Consider the following 23,425-nt stretch of genomic DNA (forward strand, 5'->3'; position numbering starts at 1 on the left):
CCAACAGATCAACAATCAAAAAAGAAAAACAAAAAAGAGACAAAAAGAGACAAAAAGAGAAAATTAAAAAAGAAAACAGCTGATGGAAAGCCCGCTCTTTTTTTCTCTGTTTTTGCTTAGCAACCAGAGAAAAGAAAAAAAAATTGTTTTTTATTATTCCAATTCTCTTGTTTTCTAATTGATTCTATTAATTGTTAGTTAATTGTTAGTGATTATTTGGGTTAGAGATGAAAAGTAAATGACCAGAGATTTGGATGTTGATTGGATTTTGGATTTTCGGATGTTCAAAGGTGAGATTTTGATTTTGTTTTTGTTTTCTCTTTTCGTTAAGGTTAATGTTTAATTAGAAATTATTTATTTATTAATTTCTCTTCTTTGACAATCAATATTCATACGGATATTTGGGGATAGAAAACATTGTCATTAAATATATGGATGGAATATGTGTTTAAACATAAGCAGCCTGATGATGATTCTACTTGATGGTGATATTATTTCAAGTGATTCGTTTCCAGAGATTATAATATGTCAACAGTACTTGAGTTGGAAATTCTGACAATCTGATTATCTGTTTTTTTTTCCTATTCCAGATACACTCAGATTATGGTATTTTCTTTACTAATATCATGATGATGACGAAGATGAAAGGAGTGTAGGTGGAGGAGATTGAGATTCAATATTACCATGAAATTGAGAGTATTGTGTCTACCTCTTTGGTGACGAATCACTTGAATTAAGATTGATCACAAAAAAAGAGAATCAAGAGTTGGAACAGTTTGTAAAGGTAAGAATACATTTAGAATTTGGTTATTTGGTGATGGTATTAATTGTTAATAATTTGGTTAAGTTAATTGTTATGCTATAAACAAAAGCAAATCTAACTAATCAACTAATCAACTGAACAGTTGATCAGGTTGATAAAAAGCTATTGGATCTTTGAGTTTGATGATTTATTGTATGAAAAAGGTTAATCATGATAAAGATGATGTCAGATAATTAAGATTAAACTGATAATTACTAATCATCATTACTGGTTGAAGCAAATGTAATCAAGGAATCAAGGATAGGTAAATTTATACCAACAACAATTAGTGATTGTGATTAATTGTCTTCAACACTCTCATACATTGGTGTTTTTCATTCAGATTCACAGACCAAATCTTAATAACTATTAATAAATCAACAGACAATTTCAAACAAAATCAAATGATCAACATGCAACAATTAACACAAAAATCAAATACAATGTTGATGTAACAAGCAAATTGCTATCAGTTTGTTAATAAGCTGTTAATTTCATGCTAATTTTATTAATTGTGCTCTTTGTTTTTCTTTTAATTACAGATTAATTAATTGTGTGAGTACCTTGTGAATGTCGGAATCACCACATAGGCGATTAATATAAGCGAAAATACCACTGGTGACCCTCATTGAGGCCAAACTTTGCATCTGACCACAGGAATTGATTACGATTAATAATTAATATTCAATTGATGACAATTAACAATTAACAGATTAACGATATTGGCCAAATCAAATCCAAGAAGAGATAAAAGATAAAAGCAATAGGAAAAGAAAGAAAGAAAATTCTGAGAATTGAATTCGATTGAAACAATATTGGAATATTTTTCGTTTTAATTTTCATCGAAAATAATTTAGGAAAAGTTTTTCTTTTCATCACAATTAATTTCTAATTGTGATTTAGATGTAATTATTATTATTATTATCATTTTAATCTAATATGCGTATTGTAAAACCTTGATAACGATTGGGTTCAATTTGGCCGTTTCATCATTCTAACAATTAACTAATCACTAGGACAGAAAAAGCTATTTACCATTTTGTAGGACACACAAATATTAATGATCAATTAACTAATCAACATGAACAATCAATTAATCAGAATATAGTTAACAATCAATGTTATTATTATCTTTTAGGGTCATTGGTCAATTTGTTGAAACAATTAACAAATTTCAATTGATTTAAGGATTTCAAGGTAATTATAAATGATGATTAAACAACTAAATATGTTTTTTGTTGACAATAACAATTAGATAATAATAACAATCAACATTTAAGAGATGACAAATTGAAACAGATACACAATTAACAAGGATCACAATACGCATTGGAGGATAATTAAAAAGAGGAAATTAATTGATTGTGGATAATTAAATGCAAATTTATGGTACAGAAAAATTAATGTAATTGTTACATTTAATTTACAAACAAACAGGAAAAACAAATCAAATTAAAATAAATTGTCAACTTTAAACATGAATTAAAGTTTAGGAAAAACAATCCAATGAATAATAATTAATTTCAATGTTAATCAAAAGTGATTTAAGATTAAAGGTTGATTAATGAAAGTCAAAGGTACTTGAATTAACATGCAAATTTAAATTGTGATTAATTAAAGAGTAGTTTAGTGTTTTTCGTATACAACAATCAGAATATCAAGACAATTAGGTAACAATTAAGTAGCAATTAACAAGCAGGTGAATCGCAAGTGTGCAAAAACTAAGGGTGTGGTTTATGTGAGTAATTAAAAACATAACCAAGTTAATCAATCAATTAATTGTCACCAATAAGACAATCAACCAACTCAACCAACTCAACCAATTACTACAACAATTAAACAACAATCTGTAAACGTAACAATCAACTGATTACAAGTGTAAATCTCAAGAATAACTTTCAAATGGATTAACTGAAATTATCATTTTCTTTTGACAAAATGTTTGAAATTTTGCTCTTTTAAGTTGAGATTGTGAATAGAATGAAAAATGAACATGATGATGATGATGATAATGGTCATGATGATGATGAACATGGTGATGAACATGATGAAGACAAAAAAATAATAATAGGAAGATACGAAAAGGTACAATAAATGATAAACTATCAAGGAGAAACTATTCAGTTAGAAGTTGAAATTTTCGAATTTTTTTTCTTTTTTTCTTCTATTACTTTTTTCACCCACAGGCTATTTTACTACCTGGACATTATTATCACTCGATGATGATGATGATTGTGTTGTTGTTGTTGTAGGTGATTTTCAAGTTTTCATGATGTTCTTGTGAATCTGTGTCATGATAAATTGTTATCACAAGTTTTGTTATCATCATTACAATCAATTCAACTTCATCAATTTTATAAATCATTTCAAAATAAAGGATAACTTTTTTGTTCCCTGTCGTTGTCCTGGTTAAATGATGATGATGATTCTGAGTAAATCATGGAAACGATGATATAAATTGTTCACATAACAATTATTGTTATCATTTGAAGGTGGTTTTTTCTCATCAACAAAAAATCATCACCATTAATGAGAAAGGTAAAGTTATTTCAATGACAATTCAACGATAATAAGTTTACATCATGAATTCACATTGAAAGTATACTTTCAATGAATTATAATTCATTTAATTATCTTTCTAATAGCCCAATGACCTTTTATCACAACAACAATGATTGGAATTAGATAGAAAGTTCTGAGGAAACGGAAATGGACAGAGAAAAGTTGATTCCAAAGAGGAACAATATTTTTTTCCAATTCAATTTCTTTTTTTCCTTCTTCTCTTTAGTCTGTCCAGTTAATATGATTAGGTAACAATTAATAAGGAAATTGAGACAATTTGAATAACCTATGGACATTTTATCGTTTAGAATATGGAATTGATCACATTTGCACAAGACTGAAAAGTTGATGAAATTTCATGGAGGTGAAATATTGAATTGGAATAAAAAAAGAAGAGAGAAAATTTTTATCAAGAAAAAAGTTCATTCCCATTCGTGACAAATTGTGAGAATCAAATTATCGTGAGTGGCCCAAGTAACGATCATCATGAGCAAGTCCTTTTCCATGATGAATTTCATCAACTAACCTGCTGATTGTTAGACTCCCCCTGATGCGAATTAGACTCAAAACTCATGGTAAAAAGTATCATCACCATGAAATGTTTGATTGGATCAATTGAAATTATATAAGAAAAAATTCCGACATGGAAAAAATTTCCATTCAGAGACTCAGAATTCAAGTTCCAGAATCGAGATGGCTCATCTCAAACTGAGCAACAATTCATAATAATTATCACCAAGTTATCATCATTCTGCCCACGGAATAACATCTTAAAGATCAATAAATAACAGCAGAAAATTTCATAACTTTTGACAATTTTGAGAAGAAAAAAAAATTCTGATAATGAAAATCTACTCTAACATCATGATGATTACAGGTAATCATAAATTACAGTTATGATTATAACATCATCATCATCATTTCCTCTCCCCCCTTCCCATGGACATCAGAATCATCATCGTGATATAAAACAGGAATGAAAGCAAATCCATGTAATATTTTCATGATAACCATTCATGAGAACAACAAAATTCAGGATATTATGAATCACTGAGTATTCATCATGTTATCATTAAGATTTATCAAACAAACAAAAAATGATATTTTTATTATCATTATTGACATTACTTTCAGGATATTTTTTATTACCTTCACCATCATCATCATCATCATGACTCTGAACAAGGTGTATTAACTGAATTGGAATTGAGTAAAAAGTATATAGCAACATGATATACAACAGTTTTCATGGTAACTATTATCACTATAATAAGTCTGTCTGAAAATTCATGAGAAATTTTTTTCTCAGAAAATGAAAACATCAGAAAATTTCATCTTTTTTTCCGTTCACATGGATTCAGTGATTCAGTTGAATTTCTGGATGAAAAATGCTGTGTATCTGTTGATAGTTATTTTTATCTCATGATAAATGAGCTGAATAACCTTTCAGATTCATCTGAAATTTTCATGAGATTACATTTGTTGATAGTTAATCAATTGAAAGTAATTAACTAATAATATTAAAAATAATAATTCCAAGTCCAATGAATGCTCATTACAATTTCTAAATTATCGTGTTTATTATTATCTGTCATTCTCATTTTCTCTACTCATGATTGATGAATTCAAAGTTATCATCATGAGAGAGATTCTCCCTATCATGTAATCATCCAGAGAATTGGGAAACAATTGACCAGAAGAAAAAAAATAGTTAAGGTTGGAAGGATAAACCATGATAATAATCACCGATCATGATCACGATTACTGAATTGATATCGAATGAAACAAAATGGATCCATCATCTTTTCTCACCATCAAAGTTTAAAGGTTAATCTTAGACTTGGATGTTGACACTTTGTTTCCAATTCCCCTGATGATTAACTGAATCAACAATTATATCGTAAACATAATGATACAAACTTGACGAGAAAGCGAAAACCTTAATTAAAAGCTAAGTAATCGGCTAATTATCTGAATATCTGAATAAAGTTCAATAAAAGTCACATGAAAGTCAATAGATTATTAACTTTGTATTATTATCATGAGATGAATCAAGAGAATCGCTGAATAATCAAATCTAAAATGATCTAAAAATCGAATTTCCTTTTTTTATCTTGTTCGAAAGGAAGAAAAAAGTTCTAAGATTAAAATATATTTATAAATAAAATTCTGATTAAATCAACTTATTCTTTGTCGATAAATTTATGACAAAAGTAAAATGTGATTTCCATGAATGATCAAAGTTCATGATAAAGATTCAGATGATAAGGTGGTGAAAGGTTAATCTAAAGTAAAAGGTTGTTTCTTATTGAAAAAAAGTTCCAATTCAAAGATAACTTTTTTTTTGATAGAGTTTTTTATCAGAACTTTTTCTTCAAATATCATGTAATATATGAGCTTTTTTCACCTGTATATTATATTGAACTTTCAGGATAGAGTTTTGGTAAAGTAAGTGAATGTTGGAATGAAATTTGTTTTTCTTTTTTCATGGAAACAAAAAAAGTTCTGAGTATCTGTTACCCTTAATTTACGAACTTTTTACTTTTCACTTTTCGACTTTTTCAAGTTCTAACAATAATATTTTACTCTGGAAATGATGATGATGGTGATGGTGATGGAGAAGATGAGAGATGAGGATGATAAGGTGGATGAGCAAATGAATATGATTCTCGAAACTTATTACAACTTGAAGCTGGGAACTGGAAGAATCGAGTTGGTTGTTTCGATCGAGAGAAAAAAAGTTCTAAGGGAAAGTTTTTCTTTTCGAAAACAATTCATTATTTACAGTTATTATTATCGTATTATGATAAATTGTTACAATCGTAGGAGGGAAGGTTTTGTTTAATTTGTTTTCTTTGATAAAATAATAAGTTAATTGTTGATCATTAAAATATCAAATGGTTCGAGAATTCAAATGTGAAACTTTACCTTTGTTTTTATTTTTTATGTTTTTTCTTTATTGATCATGATCGAAATTCACAATTTTTCAATTGTCGATATGATTGATTTACAATCAGCAAATTAGCTCTGACTGGTATTCAATTAGATTGATTCGTGATCAGAATATGATTTAATCAAGTTAAAAGTTTCAATTGTTATTAAATTGTCTCAACTTGTCAAGTACAAAACAAAAAGGAAAACTTTTCAATTGATTGATTTAACTTTTCACTGATTCAATAAACAATCAATTTATCGATTACCAGCAATTAAACTCAAAAACCAATACTCATGTCATAAACTTCAATCATTAGTAAATCATTTAGTTAATTTTTAATATAATACAAACCACACCAGGTGATTTAATTGCAATCAAATTTAACTATAGTTTTCTCTCCCTTCAAACTCATAAACTTAACAACTGAATCCTCATGAATAATGAATTATGTTTTTTTTCATGTAAATCTGTTAATGAATGTGGGAGTTGGGTTAGATAATGATATTAGAAACTAAAGGAAAAAAGTTCAAAAAAGTTCAGCTCTCATTTCAAACTGTTTCCAGGCAATTCATTAATACATAACATTGAATCATTTGCTTTTTCACCTTCAAATTATTACAAAATGTTTTTCTCATAATCATCATGAGAGAGAGAGAGAGAGAGAGAGAGAGAGAGAGAGAGACCCTTGTTTTTCACCATCATCATTAATCTCACTGAATCCATTCAGAGCTTTCAACACCATGAACTCAGAGCAAAGATCTTGAAAGACTAACAGCTTATTAAACATAAAATAAAATAAAATATCTTTTATTTATCGAAACATAAATTCCCAGTGAATAAAAATTGATAAACACTCAACAATCAACTTGTTAATCCATGCAAATGGATGTCTAATCAAACTTTAAGTTAACCAAATCTCTTGGAAATTATCAACATAAATTAAATTCGATCAAAACTAATTTGTAATCTCAGCTATGGTAGGACCTTAGCAATCAATAGATAAACTGATAAAATAAAGAGGTGGGAATGATAGAGAGAGAGAGAGAAAGAGAGAGGGAGGGAGGGAGTAGGGTGGAAGAAATCAAAACGATAATAATAATAATAATTATAAATCAACGAAGCTGATAAACAATTAGAAGGTAACAATTAAAAGAATGAGAAAGAGAGGGTTTAATAGGCGACGGAAATTGACATATACTTACATATACTTCCTCCCACTGGCTAACGTATCGAACCAATCTCGACAGTCGCAGTAACCTTAATAAGCTTAACATTTTGGCGAAACGAAAGATTCTAAGTGCCCTTCCCGCTTGGAGAAGGTGAAAACTATATTCTTGATTAAATATAAGGAAGATATAATCTAAAGGTATCGAACTAATCAGATCGAGAAAAAACCAACTTCGAATATATTGTCGAGCAATTTGCTTTGGATCTAATATCACTTGTTCAGGTAAATCGGGATTCATGATGCCTAAAATTCAAGAAGAAAGAGAGAGAGAGAGAGATAAATAAATAAATAATATTTTTTATCGAATTATCAAAACAAATAAGATAATCTTTTCTGTAGGTAAACTTACCTGTTCTAAAATTAACAACAATGTCCAGGATAAAGATTGTATCTGATAGACAATTAAATGCTATCCAACGGGTTGATAAATCATCATTAAAAAAAGATATTGCAACTGGAAGGACAATTAGATTAGCGACTAATAAGAGTAACATACAAAGATCCCAATAGAACCTGTTGATGAATAATTAAGGAAAACAATTAGTTAATAAACTTGATGACAAAATAAAACTTGATTAACAATATTATTTGCATAAGTTATTACACTTATTTGGATCAATAATAATTACATGTTACACTTTGTTTCTGATTGTTTGTTAGTTAATTGTCGATTAAAACTCGACAATTAATCTACTAATGTTTAAAACAGTAATTAATTTTGGCGAAACATTTTCCTCAATTAATTCATAAATATTATTGGTTCTTAGATCAGGATTAGTGAGAAATGAATAAGTGGAAAGCTTCAAGTTTCCAATGAGATAATAAATCGGAATTGGAAACAATTAAAAATAACAATTAACCTGATCTAAAAAAAGGCTTATTGATTAACTTGATGAAAAGGGAATGAGGATAAAGATGATCCTATGAAGATTAGGCTTGATCTTCAGGGTTAGAGTTCATGATGTTCACCTGAAGATGATTATCATTTTCCATCATGTTTTTCATGATTGTTTTCAATAACAATTCATGATTGACACTAATGGAATATTTTTCTTTACCTTCTCTCTTATATTAAGGTGATTATTATCATCATTCTTTGATTAAGAAGATGATGTAACACTTTCACCCTCTTCCCATGAAATATCATATCAGATAAAAGTACATATGTAATATACTGAGTTCATATTTCATTCAATGGATTTTATCATAATTATTATCACATTTAATTATGATTATGAAACTGTTTCAATTGAATCTTTAATCTGAATCATGGGGTGTGGTTATCATGAAATTATATTAATAATATTTGTGTTACTTTATCAATCAACTAATTGAAATAAATTGTTTACCTTTTTTTTTACACCTGATTAATAAAACATCATGAAAATGTTTCAATTTTAATGATTACCTTTTGATTATCAATGTAACTTTTTCATTCAGGACGATAGTTTATCATGAAATTTTCATGATTCTCTTCATGTATCAGGTGAATGTATTTGAATTCTCAATGAAAAAACTTTTCTTTTTCATTCTCAATTTTATTGAAACTTTTTTTTTCAAACTCTGCGTTTCATGATAACCAGAATTCAACAGAGAACATCAAATAATTAATATTGAATTCATCTGATCACTATCATGATCAATTCTGAATCATTGGAAATAACTGTTTATACATGTATTTGGATTTCCTTTTTTCTCTTCCTTCTCAAACAAAATGAATAGCATGGTAACATGAAAATCCCCTGAGGGCGAATTGGAGCAAGAAAAAAAAATAATTACATTTGAATATTTATGATAATGTCAATCTAAAATATTAGTTGTGTTCATGGTGATTCAATGATATGAATTGATTCAGAATTCTGGATAAAGCAAGAGGAAAATGTTCTGACTATCAACATTTACTTTGTCAAATTTCTGAATATAAAATGCTCAGAAATATTAACATACTGATTAAATAGTTATGAGAACATGATAACTAATCAGTTAATTGATCAGTTTAACTGATGCAATAATTATCACATTTACCATTGATTAGCTAATAGTAGATTAAAATTTGATATTTAGATTGAATTTCACTATTTCATTGAATTGATTAATCATTGAAACGTCATGATTAAGACTTTGAAATGGTTTTCTTTTGACAACAATTTACTCGGTTAATAAAATTTACATTTAATTGATTTATTATTTAAATCAATTGTCAGTGATATTTTTCAATTGATATTAACAATTTTGTCTGCTTCAAATTTCAACAACCAAATCAAAGTTAATCATAATCAATGAATAGTAATCGTTTCAATTGAAAAGTTAAACCGTTAATCTATTGATCAATTCAATTATTATCCAACTCCACCCATACCTGTTCATCCTCCCACCATGAATTTCATTGAGAGCGAAATCAATTCATGTTGATTTTTGATGAAAATTTTTCTTTTCTGTCACAATTAGAATTGAAATTAAATTGTTCTAAACACAATTACAGTCGTAAAGTTACAAAGATAATAAATTCACTAAGAAGAAAAAAGTTCTGAGGGGATTGAAGAAGAAAAAATTGGATAAATATAAAGAAACTTTTTACTTTTCTTCATGATTCCTTGTGATTCTTATCAGAATTATCAGAATCATTAGCTTATTGTTATTCTGATGAATTCTGTCTTCCATCGATTGGATCTCTTTCTCTGTACATTATCACGATTCACTCGTTTTATCATCGGAATAATCATCAAGTAACCGAAGGTTAAGCTTTAAATAGTTTCTCTTTAGACGCAATTACCTGAAAATAGTTGATTGATTTTCTGAGTTTCCTTTTTTTCATCATCTTCTAACTAAGAAAATGATGAAAAAAATATAGAGAACGTTGAGTGCGAGAGAGACAGAGAGAGAGAGAGAGAGAATCTCAGGTAAGTACCTTCTCTTTTCATCATCTTTCTTCTCACTCCCAATCCCTTTCATCACACTCTCGCTCCCACCGGGGTGTTGAGATATCGTTGACAGTTTATTCATCATCAATAGCGATCTTAATATAATTTTTGACTCTTTCATGACAGTTGATTAACTTAACAGTTAATATCAGAATCGATTGAAACAATTAACTTTTCAATATCTGTATTCGAATTGATTAATTATCAACTCTCCAGTTTAACTTGAATGTTTTTACACTTTCATTAATAATAATGAGTATTATTAATATTTACTATAGTTAATAAATCATAATGACACAGATTTATTAATATAGTTAAACAAATTGATTAGTTGACTATTGAGAATCAGTTGCAATTAGATTGTTGAGTAAAATTTAATTTAATTAATCAAGTTGCTTTATATTCAACTTGACTTTCTAATTAATTGTTCAACTTTAATTAATATGTGATACAATATTAAAGTAAATCTATTAATCAATTTTATCGATAATAACTTGAATCACCTTGGTAACTTTGCTTTTCATTGGATTTGATTGTGTTCAAAATGAGTCGCAATCAAATCTATGATTAAATTATGATTACGAACAATCAAAATATTCATTTTGTCATGAATATCAATTTTCAGGGGAGTATAAGTGAGTGAGTGGGTGGCGGTGAATATGAGGATGATGAATAACATTTAATTGTAATTGTTTCACATTACATTTGGATATTAATTTGACCTTAAACAGAATAGTTGAAAAAAAAGATAATTACTTTTTTTTCCAGGCTAATAATTAACTAAATTAATGAAACTCTGTGTCTGTGTGTATACATAATTATAATGATGAGTAAATCACATCATTTATGATCATGTTAAAAGGTAAATGTTAACTGAAGCCTTTAAGTTAATTGTTGTATCTCATTGACTTTGGTGTTGTTTTATCATTGGAAAAGGAGTTAATTTGATTAGAGAAATCAATTGATTGGTCAATTGTTTTAGAAATAAACAAAAAATGATTAGATAAATTGTTGGAAAGTTAAACACAATCAATATGATTGTATTTCGGGGCTGAATAAATGGTGAAACAATTTTAATCATTAATGGTTGACGATGATGATGATAAGAACTCAATAAGTGATAATGATAAATCAATGGACTTGGATGACCACAAGTATATTATTTTGATGATGTAACAATAGATGTTATCAAATTGAATCAACCTCCTTCTTGACCGATCGGCTTGACCATTAAGAAATATCGCTCAATTCAATTTTCTAATTATAACCAAAGTAAATTAATTTTTTTTTTCTAGGTCAATTATCATGATCATCATTTTGGAATAGAAAACTTTTCATTATCGTCTCATGGTCAATACCTGGGGAATGATTGTAATCACAGTTTACACAAGGACAAAATTGAGTAAGACAAAAGATAAATATTATCATAATGATAATAATATTTATGAATTATCATTATTTTCACAATGATAATACATTTTTACGCTTTGATTATTTTTCCATCATTTGTTCAATTGATCAGTGTAACCATGATGATGATGATGATGATGATGGTCATGAGATAATGATGATCAGTTATCTGTGCACAATTATATTTGTATGGATGATAATTTACAATCAATTGGGTCAGAATCATAGACGGAAAATTTGTCATATTATATGGATCAATGTTTCTGTCTGATTCTCTTTTTTTTCTCATGATAATTTGAAGATTTGATTGAAAATCATTTCCACCATAAAATATGAATCATATTTCAACCATTTCATCAATATCTCCTGGTCATTTGTTTGGTCAGTTAACTCGAGTAACAGAAACTGGAAAGATGAATTGGAAGGGAAAAAACCCAGAGTGATTTCGGTCAGGTGACTTGGTGGTCAGCAAAAATATTCCCATGGAAATGATGTTATTACCTTGAGTTGACAATTTATTCCTTCTCGGTTTACCTTTAAACTTCAACATTTCACACAGACTGAAAGTGGAGTAAAAGTATAAGCCATTTTTTTCTAGGTTCCTTTCTGGTTGTTGATGTAAAATATAAGGTAAACTTGAGTTAATATAACATTTCCATGACAATCTTACTTCCATGTTAATGTGAACCGTTGGTTAGCCATTTTCTTTACCACCATAATCATTATTACACAATTCAAACATCAACAGGAATGAAAGAAGATGAGGAGGATGAATGATTGAAGAAACGAAGGATTTTCAACATTTTTCCACTTTTTTTTTCCATACACCAGAAACATCGGTAACATAATCATTATAATCATCACCATCATAAGATCATCATTATTATTAAAGTTACGATCATGGAGTCTTTTTTTATCCTGTGGAACATTTTTTTTTACTCTGGATGGATTCAGGATCCTGAACTGGTATTATAACTTTTAATTACTGGGAAGTTAATGGTTGTAGATGAAAGAGGAAAAAAAGTAACCAAGAGTGAGAAAAAGGTAATAATAATCATGATGAGACAGTAGAATTAGTGTTGATAAATTATATCTTTCATGGAGAGAAAGTGTATATTTATATATAAATAATATGAAAAGATGAGGTTAACACTGGACTACCTGGAATGTTATTATAAATATATTGTAACTCTTATCCCCTGAGGGATCATCAGAACTGATTGAATGGTTGTGTCATGTTTAGAATGTCCAGTAAAGAATACTAATAGTCTTTATCCATTCTTGGGGAAAGGGAATTTAACAGATACGATAAGATAGAATAGTAAAACAACTACACCGTGTTTCAACGGGTCCCCCCAACTTTATTTGCTAATAACTTTTGAATGGGTGAAGATATTTTATTCAAATCTCATATTTAGCTCAAACGGTTCAAAGGAAATTAGTTTTGAATATTTTCAGATCTTGGACTCTTTTTTCAAGTTACAGAGGATCGATAAAACTTCAATTGCGAGGTCGCTTATTTTTACAGTCTGTAACTTGAAAAGTCATTTTGATGAGGTTTAATTTTTTTAATCGGCTGTGGGCCAGCTCATTACCCCTCAGCACCTAAATGATACTAAATAGTTGGTCAAATTTCTCATAATTTAGAGTTATTGAAATCACTACATTGCTAACAAAATCTGTCTGTTTTCAGTGTTTCTTAGGCACTCTGTAACTTTGGTCGAACTTCAAAATTTAAAAATATTTGCAACTAATTTCCTTTGAACTAAATAGGCTAAAAATGAAGTTTTGTTCCAACATCTCGAGTGGTTCAAAAGTTATCATCGAAAAAAGTTGGGGGGACCCGTTGAAACACGGTGTATTTTTTTCTCATTCCATATATCTTTAAATTTCTATCTCTCTTACCTGTACTTTTCACTAGCTATTTGTATGTATAAGTAAAACTGTTTCAAGTCAGATGATGGTGATGATAATAGTGGATCAAATTGTCTCGGGATGAGGTGAATAAGTAGTATTAAAGAAAAAAAGGGAAAGGATAAAATAAGAATTACATTACATATAGATGGAGAAAGATAGATACTTGTAGAGAGATGACCACTTCTATTAACAGGACAATGGAAATGGAATCTTCAACATTACCTTTTTTCTTTGGTTCTTCTTCTTGAAAATCAAATGATGAGGCTTATTTTTGCTCTTTACACGACAAAATGATGATAAAAATGATGTGATGATGAGTCAATTAAATGCACAAATTGAAAAAAAAGCCAAAAATGAAAGGAAAAGTCAAAAGCAAACAAAATGGCTTCTTCTTATGGGAGAGAAACAATCAACTGATCACAATTAATTCGTTGATTTAGAAACAGTTAATTTGTTGATGACCTTAAGGTTGACACAATTAGAGAAAACAACTAAATTAACAAGTTAAATTGGCGAAAGAAAATAACCACAATTAAATTAGATTTGTCAGAAGAAGAAAATGATTAATCAAATTTTTCTTTTTTTCCCCCAAAAGAGAGAGAGAAAAAAAGAAAGAGTTTTTTTGTTCTCTTTCGCTTTTTAGAAAAGAATTTAAAAAACCTCAATCTCTTCTCCAAATCTCCAATGTAATTATTTTTCCTTCTTTTAATTTAATCAACAAATTGTTTCTCTTTTTATTTCTATTTTTCGTTAATTATTGATTGTTCACCTTTCAAATTGTTTTCTCTCTGGTGTTGGAATAACAGACGAAGAAATTACTTAACATGAAATCCGTTTCTTTTTCTCTTTTTTTTCTTCTCTCCTTATAATCATCATCAGATCTTCATTTTGTGTTCTGGTTCATTCGTTGACTACTACAGGTAATGATGTATTTATGTGTTGCTGGCGAAAATGTTCATCTACTACTGTTATTTAGGAAAAAGGAAACATTATCCTTTCACCTTAACCTCATCTCCCTTTTTCTCTCTCTCTCTCAAAGGTAATGTCATTTGTCTAATCAGAATAAATATGGTTTAGAGAAAGAATATAATCTGATTCGTTTCTTTTCACTCTTTTCTTTTTTTCTCTCTCTCTATCCAGGGTAAGCCATCTTTGGATTAGTTGACAGAAACAACAATAACCCAACCAACCAAAGTAAAAAGATTAACATTATTAATTGATGTTGATGGAAATACCTCTAATTGTTGGTGATATACACATGAGGCTTTTGTTATATTCTTCAAGTAATTTACTCTCATAGTTACATTACCTGGTTAATTAAAACGAATCAAAAGTGATTTTTTTTGTTCTTCAGCCTTTGGATTTACCTTTTCTACCCTCATCTTTTAACCTCAATCTCCATAGAAACTGGTATTGAATCAATGTGATGATTTGTTTCAATTCTTGCCTTGTGAAAAATTCTGTGAATGCTGATGCCTATTTTCATCCCTTTTGTGGTGTTGCTATTTTATTCAATGCACTGAATAGAATATCAATTACTAATTGCTTTAATTGTAACATTGTTCAGTCAACTCTTTCACTCTTTCTGGTTAGTATCATTTAGAAATAGAAATTATATAAAAAAAAATATCTCCAAGGTTGAAACTATTCTTGCTGTTGGATTAATGTTAAGGTAAAAGTAAATTAAATCTCTGCTTGTATCTTTTTCTTTTCCAACAATTAGGTTAATTATTAATTTTGATTCCTCTTTTCTTCCTAAATTAGCTTATCTCATTAAAAGAAGGATTAGTTTGGACCAATTAGAGGTAAAGATTTTCTCTCTCGCTTCGCCATCAACTGATTGATTAATCTCTTTCCTCTCTGAGTCTATTATTCACTAAGAGAGAGAGGAAGAGATAGTGATGATAACAATTCCAAATTTTCATCTCCATTCTGGGTAAGTCACGTTTCAATTCTCTCTCATCAACTAATGAACCATAAAATTAAATCATTTAATCGAAGGTAAATGTCACTGATTCTTTTTTTCTCACTCTCTCACTTTCTCTCTCTTTTTTTAACAACAGGATTCCGATTCCACAGTCCCAGTGAGATATTGATTCAATGTAACCAATTCTCTGTCTCTCTTCAAATCAAATTGTTCCTCGAATTGATCACATTCTAATTTGCTGTTGATCAATGGATTTTCTCTTGTATCTCTTTACAATTTCATCGTTATAATTTTTTCCTTCTTTTACTCTCCAATGGTAACCATTCACTTTTCCACTTCTCTTTATTGTCAATTTATTTTCTAATTTTTCTCTATAGCTATTGATTAACTTCTCATTTATTTGTGCGGTTCATTGATGTAACTATTGATCCACTTTTAATATTATCTGTTAACCAGTTTTTTCGGTTTTCTTTTTTCTCTTTTTTATCACATAGATTATTTCTTCCAAAAGAATCACTTGTTAAAGACATTCGATGATATTAACGATCAGTTTTCTCTGATGAACTTGTTGCTGTTTATAACTGATCAGCTTGTTAGTGATCTTCTAATCATCCATATGATTGCTGTTTGTATTTCATCGTTTCTTTTTATATCTACCTGTTATTTTCTATATATTACATCCACTTTCTACCTCCTTAAGCTAATATTCCTAATAACTTGGATTCTAAGAGTGATAACTTACAGTTAACTTGGTAATTCTATTGGGGATATCTTTTAGTCTTTCCATCACATCGTCTCCACTGTCAATACACCTAATCAACAATTTAACAACAATTGGTTACACTAAATTAACATGGTATCGATGGAGGTAAATATATAAAACTCAGCAAAGGAATTGGGAATAATCTTGTAATAATATATTTAGACACTCGAAGGGTGGACAGGAAGGTAAACAGATGTTATATGTTGGTAGGAGATGGACCAAGAGGACATGATGACGATGGTAATGTTCATGGATAAAGAGAAAAAAACTAAAAGAGAGAGAGAGAAAGAAAGAGAAGATGTAAATGCAAAGAAGGTGGGCTAACGAGCTGCTCAGCTAGAAGTTTATCATCCATACCATAGAAATCATGAGGCAATAGAATTTAGTTGGTAATTGTGATACAAGACAAGAAATTAATTGGAAGATGAGAGAGTCAAGTACCATTGAAAAGTCTATGAATGTTCTGGTTCATTGGAAATGTAAGGTAAGCAAATCAATTTAGTCTCAAGGTAAAAGCAATAGTATGACTATGAGATTATCCTGATGTGTGCAATGTTTTCATCGTCATCATCTCTCTCTCTCTCTCTCTCTCTCTCTCTCTCTCTCTCTCTCTCTCGTCTTTTCATCCCTTTTTCTATTCTTTTAGAATTTTATCTTTCAATTCTTTTACTTCCCTTGTGGTAACTATTCTGTAAATTCAATTGGTCATTCATTTTAACTCTTTTATTGTTTACATTCAGTTAACTCTACCCAAGAATACAAATACTACTCTCCAATTTCTAGCAGAATTCTTGCCGGTGTCATTGAATCAAATTTACTCCTTAAATTCAAACTCTTAACTAGCTACAAATTCAATTATCTCAATCCACTAAGAGAAAAAGGTTTCATCCTTAATCTTATAAATATGCTACTAGAGGCTTATTAATATTTTGCTTGACAAAGTAACAATTATTATCTAGTCTTCATTTGCTTCATCTTCTGTATCTTGCTGTTGTTCATTTAGCATCCTATTAACTCTCTATCGCTGATATAACAGTAAAGCTGTTGATTTGTTCCAATTATCCAGATAATTTGCTAATTCTTCAAATTTTACTCAACATATTTCACCAGAATTGTAATAAGATTGTGATAATTTTTCTTTTTCTTCACGTTTTTATATGTTTTTTCCATCTCCTTGTTAACAGTTTCCATTGTTACCTGTATTCCTTGAATTTTCCTTCCTTTTTCTAATTGATCGTTTAAAGATAACCTCATGATTATTTCTTTATGCTTGAAGAGATTATGGATTCTAATTCCATATCTTTCATTATTCCTTGTAATTTATCCTGTTAAAATACAAGATTTACTTTAATAAGTATCAAGGTAACCAGATTCAATCTAACTATTACTTAGTCTAAACTTTCTTCGCTTTTTTCAACATTCAAGTCAAAAAGCTTATCATTCATTTCATCCTTTTGTCTTCTTTCTTTTCAGAATTCGTGATGAAATTCAATGTATAGGTAAAAATTCATTATTGTCATCAGAGACGAGCTCCTGTTACCATGATGTGCGATAGAATCAACAAGGAAAAAGTTTTAAAAGCGATCATCTACTATACACAGAGAGAGAAATTAATTATCAAAATCTATGGAATATTTGACAAAAGATGAAATCATGTAAAGTTCTGTCTAATGTTACCAATTCTCAGGCTGCTCTAACCACTTGAACCAACTATTTATTATATGAATGAATGTCTTTTGGTTTGACGAAAATATAACAACAAAAGTGAAATGTTGACCAACTTGGAAAATATGAGAACCATTCGTATCAATGTTGTTTGTTTTCTCCTTGGATGGTTTGATGTTTGAAGGCCATTAATGTTTCGTTTCTGCTTTTTTACTTCCTCTTCCACCTTCTCCTTCATAATCTTTTCTCTCTCTCTTCTTTGTCATACATTATCCAAAATCCTTTTAAAGTATGCAATCATCAACTTCTATCTTTCGCCCATCCTGAAACGTCACTGTCGTTGAAGTGTCTGATCCACTTTCATCTAAATGTTATCCTATTCTATCATCTTCTTTTCATCTTTCTCTTCATCTCTAAATCTTCATCTTCTTTCTTTTTCTCTTGATTCTTTCACATTTTCAAAGCTTTTTACCAATTGTGTCCATCGAATCAATGATTTCCGGTTTAATGATCAACCTTTCCATTTCTCCCTCTTGTCATTTCCCATTTAAGAGCTTCCATCTTAAGAACTTTTTGTTATCACTCAAATAACTGACCAGAGAGAAAGATATACAAACTGACCAATCACTCTTGATAATCATAACATAATAATCATGGAAACAGCAATAATAATAACAACAAAAATATGAATTATATTTATATATAAATGTATTTAAATGTAATACATGATATAAATATCGTATAATCAACCTTGTTTTTTACTCAATATACTAAATTCATTGAGACATTCAACTAATCAGATATAACAATTGAGTAACTTATACTTTTCCATCTGATGATCTCTTGTTATGTTTAAATCCAATAATTTATTATTATCAATGATAATTGTATCCTCATCATATCCCATTTATTATCCTTATCCAAGTCTAATCTTAATGCTCACTAAATTATCACAATCTTACAATTACAATTACAATTACAGTTACATGTATATTAACCAGGGCGAATGATTGAATAATCTTATTAATAACCTTTTCCTTTTCCGTTCTGCAGGTTAACCTCAACCTATTGGTATCATGTTCACCAATCATTAATTGGAATTGTTTTCTTGCCAATAAGGTGAAAGGAATTAAAGTTTCACAATTAAATGTCTCATATGAGCCCATCAGGTAAAAGAAAAACTTTGATATTATTATGATATCTTTTCTATTCTAACTCAGTTCTCAGTTGAGAACAATTTCTGCTTCCTCTATCGGAAGAATGAGAAATAATAATAGCATATATAAAAAAGAGATTATTGTTTACCTCTACTCCTTTTTGCCCTGAAGGGTTTTCATGATTAATTGTCAATTAACATGAAAATTTATCTTTAGATTAAGACATTTTCACACTGATTCTTACATTAATTCATTCTCATAATGAAAGGTTAAGCTTTAAGGGTATGTTAATTTCCTTTCTATTATCATCATATAACTATTAATCTATCCCATGATTACAATTTGATTATGTGATTTAGGTTTTCTTGGTTAATGATAATCTAAACGTATAATCAAATTGATAGGCAACAATTTTTCATCCCTTTTCTACTCAATCAATTTAATTATGTGACTACTTGCAGTTAATACACAGTTTGTGTGTTTGGCTGTAACGTGTTGATTGTTTAACAATTTAACCTTCATCATCTAATTAAATGTTTACATGTTTTTTTAATATTTACATAGGAAAAAACAACAACAATTAAAGAGCCAGAATTGTGGAGGAATCGGAAATAATTGGCTTCTTGGTTACAATCAACTGATACTGGTGATTAAAGTTAATATATTTGAATCTCTTGATGATCAATATTGATAGTTGAACAATTAACTGTTACAATCAACTTGGATGTACATGTATTACCATAGATGACGAAATGATTTGATTGGGATCAATTAACTGACTGTAGTTGGATTGAATAGTTTACCATTTATAATGATGATTATGATTGATGGTAATCAACGATTCATTTGATTAATTTAACTAATAACGTTAAAGAAATGGATTCATGTTCGCCCTGATTAATATATTATTCAACATCATCTTTTGATAACCATGATTAAAATTCCAATGTAAGTTGATGATTAACTTTAACTAACCAATAATCCATCACAATAGATCATTAAACAACTAAATCAATAATATACAATGACGATGATAATGATGATATCAACAGTCATCAATATGAGATGATCACAACTGAAAATATCAACAAAAACAAATTGTTGTTACCATGATGAGTCCAGTGAACTGAGTCTAATGATAAAATCAATTATGAAATAATATCTTATTGATGCTAAATGTTGATAACCAGAATAATAATAAACAGGAACTGGAAATGAGCAAAAATTACCTGTAGCAATCAAATTTGAAATTCATGATTTAGCATCAATGAGTAACATTAACTATAGCTTAGAGTTTTTTTCATCACCGTTATCATTATTAACCATCATCACCATTATATATATTTGTTTAGTGTCATTAATTGAATTTAGTAGTTAATGAATGAGAGAAAATGTAATTTAATTAACAGTTAATTGTGTCACATAAAATTTATCCTTAATTTTTTACCTTCTCCATCCACTTCAAACATATACTAACCATTAACTCTGAAAGTTAAGTTTAATTTTGTTTTTTTTTCATTCTCCCAGTAATTAGAATGATTATCCTTAACGAATCTTAATTAATCATTAATTCACATTATGATTATTGATTGGAGTGAAAGAGATTAATTTTCTTTCCCTTTAATCTTAATCAACTTGAAGAGGAAGAAAACATTAATCCTACTGATCAGTAAACAAGAGATTAAATTGAAACTTGTTCAATAATTTACTGATGTTCATGTAAATCAAATGAAGTTAATTTAATCATCATGTTATTATTTCATCTCATTTGATTGATTTTGAATGAAAATTTTCATTCCTATTCAGTTAAAAGCTACTAAATGTTTCCACTTTGAATGAAATCGATGGTGAAAAACATAAATAACTGACATTGATTGTTCTTATTTATATATTTTCATGATTCTCATCAGAATAAAAACAAATTCCCAGTCAAGCATTTGATATACTTTTCCATATTCTTGAATACCCTCCTCTGAATACCACCCAAAATAAATTGTCTTTATATTCAAAGGAGTTTATATACATAAAATTTTCCCTATGTAAACACATCCTTAGGCTCTGAATCCCTATCAACATTATTGTTCCTGGTAAATCAGTTGAATTTATATCAAAACTTTTCATGATGATATTATTTTGATAAGATGACACAAGAAAATCACTGTAATCATAATAATAACATATATCATGTTTCATGTTTGTTAGTTTTCATGATGATTGTTGTAAATACAATCACCATAAAATTTGCCTCAGATTTAAATTAAATTGTTAACCATTACATTTGACAAGATTATTTTTCTATTGGTTTTCTCGTGTTCATCATTTGATGATTAATTAATTTTATATATACACAATTATCAAGTTATTATCATATTTTTTTGATTAATTTGATTTGCCTGATTTATCAATGATTAACCGATTAACAATTTGATTAATGTATTAATAACATTGTTATTAAACAATATGTGAATCAGTTTCAAGTTGTAAATGAATATTATTTTTCAGAGCAATTTGATTAATGGGAAAATATTGTTGAACCATGAAAATAGGTTTGATTGAAATCAGTGTGAAAACAATCAAAAAATCACTAATTGTTATTGATTAATTTGCGTAAATTTTATCGTTTCAATTGTTGATCATTTGCATAATAAACATTAACAATCATAATGATGAGAAGAGGAATATTGTTTATTTTAATTGTTGAGCTAATTTGAACTTTTTCATTCGGATCTTTGATTGTTATAAAGTCGATACTTTGATTAACCTTATTTTCATTTCAATTACAGGTTTGAATCAATGGAGAAACATGTGAGATTTAAAGGTGATCAAGCAAGAAAAAACAGAGAAACAATTAGATCTAATTGTTGATTGTTTACTGATTAATTCAATAACATGGAAGATGATTAATTATCAAGAAGGAAAAAGTTGAAGGTCTCATTGGAATGACAATTAACACCTACTACCACCCAAAGAATTGCGATGAAAATTTTATAATCGATGATGATGATTATCTTAACTGTTAATAATAATATCGTTAACTGGATTAATTGAATGGCTTGAATCATGGAAACTAATGGAACAGGCAAACGGAATTAATTTACATGATAATGGGAAAAAAGTTCTGATGACAGAATGATGATGAAAAAAACGATGAGCATGTTAAACAATTTCACATTTTAACAAAACATTCAAAAAGAGTTGAACATTTTGTCAAGTGGCAACTGAAAATCTAGTTAATCACAATCAATTTGCATCAGAATTCATTGGAATCATTTTTTTCTGTTACCTCGATTACGATTAACATTTAACACTCACAATTGTAAACACATATTACGACAAATGCATCTCATTTGGACCTGAATAATTGTCAACACCATTGAATGGAAACTTGTTGGTTGATTATCATCATGATTGTTACATTTTGATGTTATGAATTTATAACAGAAATATAACAAACTAGGTAAAGTGTTGGGGATGTGAATGCCAATCAAGAATCTCTGAACACACTAAGTGAAATGTTTAAATTCATTATTTTCCCAGAAATTTGATTAATGAAGATGAAAAAGTGACAATGATTTAGATTTATGATTTGATAACTGTAATTGGAGGTGTTGTTGTTAAGTCAACGAACTAAGAAGATGAAAAATATTGAGAACTTTATTTGCTCGAAAAAAATATTTCAACTTATTTTTCGCTTGGAAAATTTTTCTTTCGTGTTTGTGTTTTTGTCGTTTTCTTGACTATATTGTTTCTCTTTTTTTCGAGTGCAATAGGAAATTGTCACTTTTCTATCTCATGTTCGAGAAAGGGAAGTGACTTTTTCTTCATTTCATCATCTTCTTCAGAATTTGTGGCTTTTCACCTTCGAAGATTGTTTCATTAGTGGAAGAAGAAGAAAATTTTTCTCTTCGTGAAACTTGTATTCCAATTTTTGTTTTTTATTCTGTCAACTCTTCTATCTACTTTTCTTTCTCTCTGTTTGTCTATCTATTTGTTCTGTAATCCTTTAGATGAAATGCCAAGAATTCGGTGAAATAAGTGATAGAAAATTGTGGTGGGTTAAAAGATGAGAAGAGTGGGAAAGATATTTTCTTTTCGATTTTCTCGACGAATCTTGGATTTAGAAGAAAAAAAGGTAAAC

At 28.7% G+C, this 23,425-nt stretch overlaps 1 protein-coding gene and 2 long non-coding RNA genes across 27 annotated transcripts in view; 2 read left to right on the forward strand and 1 right to left on the reverse strand.

Moving 5' to 3' along the window:
* LOC128395434 (potassium/sodium hyperpolarization-activated cyclic nucleotide-gated channel 2-like) overlaps positions 1-23,425 on the reverse strand; it is a 31,709-nt gene that overhangs the window by 2,541 nt on the left and 5,743 nt on the right. Inside the window, exons 3-5 of one of the 2 annotated variants that reach the window (XM_053355861.1) lie at positions 7,877-8,040; positions 7,502-7,770; positions 1,366-1,449 (exon numbers count right to left, since the gene is read on the reverse strand). In XM_053355861.1, the coding sequence (XP_053211836.1) occupies positions 1,366-1,449; positions 7,502-7,770; positions 7,877-8,040 (517 nt within the window). The remainder of the gene's footprint in view (positions 1-1,365; positions 1,450-7,501; positions 7,771-7,876; positions 8,041-23,425) is intronic. The other variant, XM_053355862.1, reaches the window with a different exon arrangement.
* On the forward strand, positions 38-3,159 carry LOC128395444 (uncharacterized). Of its 5 annotated transcripts, XR_008326660.1 has the most exons (5): positions 40-290; positions 412-784; positions 1,345-1,707; positions 1,941-1,999; positions 2,083-3,159. It is a non-coding gene; the product is annotated as an uncharacterized LOC128395444 (long non-coding RNA). The 5 variants fall into 5 exon arrangements; XR_008326658.1 differs by having other exon boundaries at positions 38-290; positions 1,345-1,999; XR_008326661.1 differs by having other exon boundaries at positions 38-290; positions 1,345-1,999; positions 2,102-3,159.
* Positions 14,169-22,441, forward strand: LOC128395442 (uncharacterized). Of its 20 annotated transcripts, none has more exons than XR_008326643.1 (10): positions 14,169-14,461; positions 14,655-14,814; positions 14,916-15,447; positions 15,540-15,711; positions 15,839-16,018; positions 16,197-16,570; positions 16,628-16,949; positions 17,939-19,299; positions 19,852-20,235; positions 22,071-22,441. It is a non-coding gene; the product is annotated as an uncharacterized LOC128395442 (long non-coding RNA). The 20 variants fall into 20 exon arrangements; XR_008326655.1 differs by having other exon boundaries at positions 14,655-14,695; XR_008326641.1 differs by lacking the exon at positions 14,169-14,461 and adding an exon at positions 17,806-17,827 and having other exon boundaries at positions 14,468-14,814.

The sequence above is a fragment of the Panonychus citri genome, unplaced genomic scaffold (genome assembly GCF_014898815.1).
Source record: "Panonychus citri isolate SS breed McGregor unplaced genomic scaffold, ASM1489881v1 Contig00141, whole genome shotgun sequence".
Taxonomy (NCBI): Eukaryota; Metazoa; Arthropoda; class Arachnida; order Trombidiformes; family Tetranychidae; genus Panonychus; species Panonychus citri.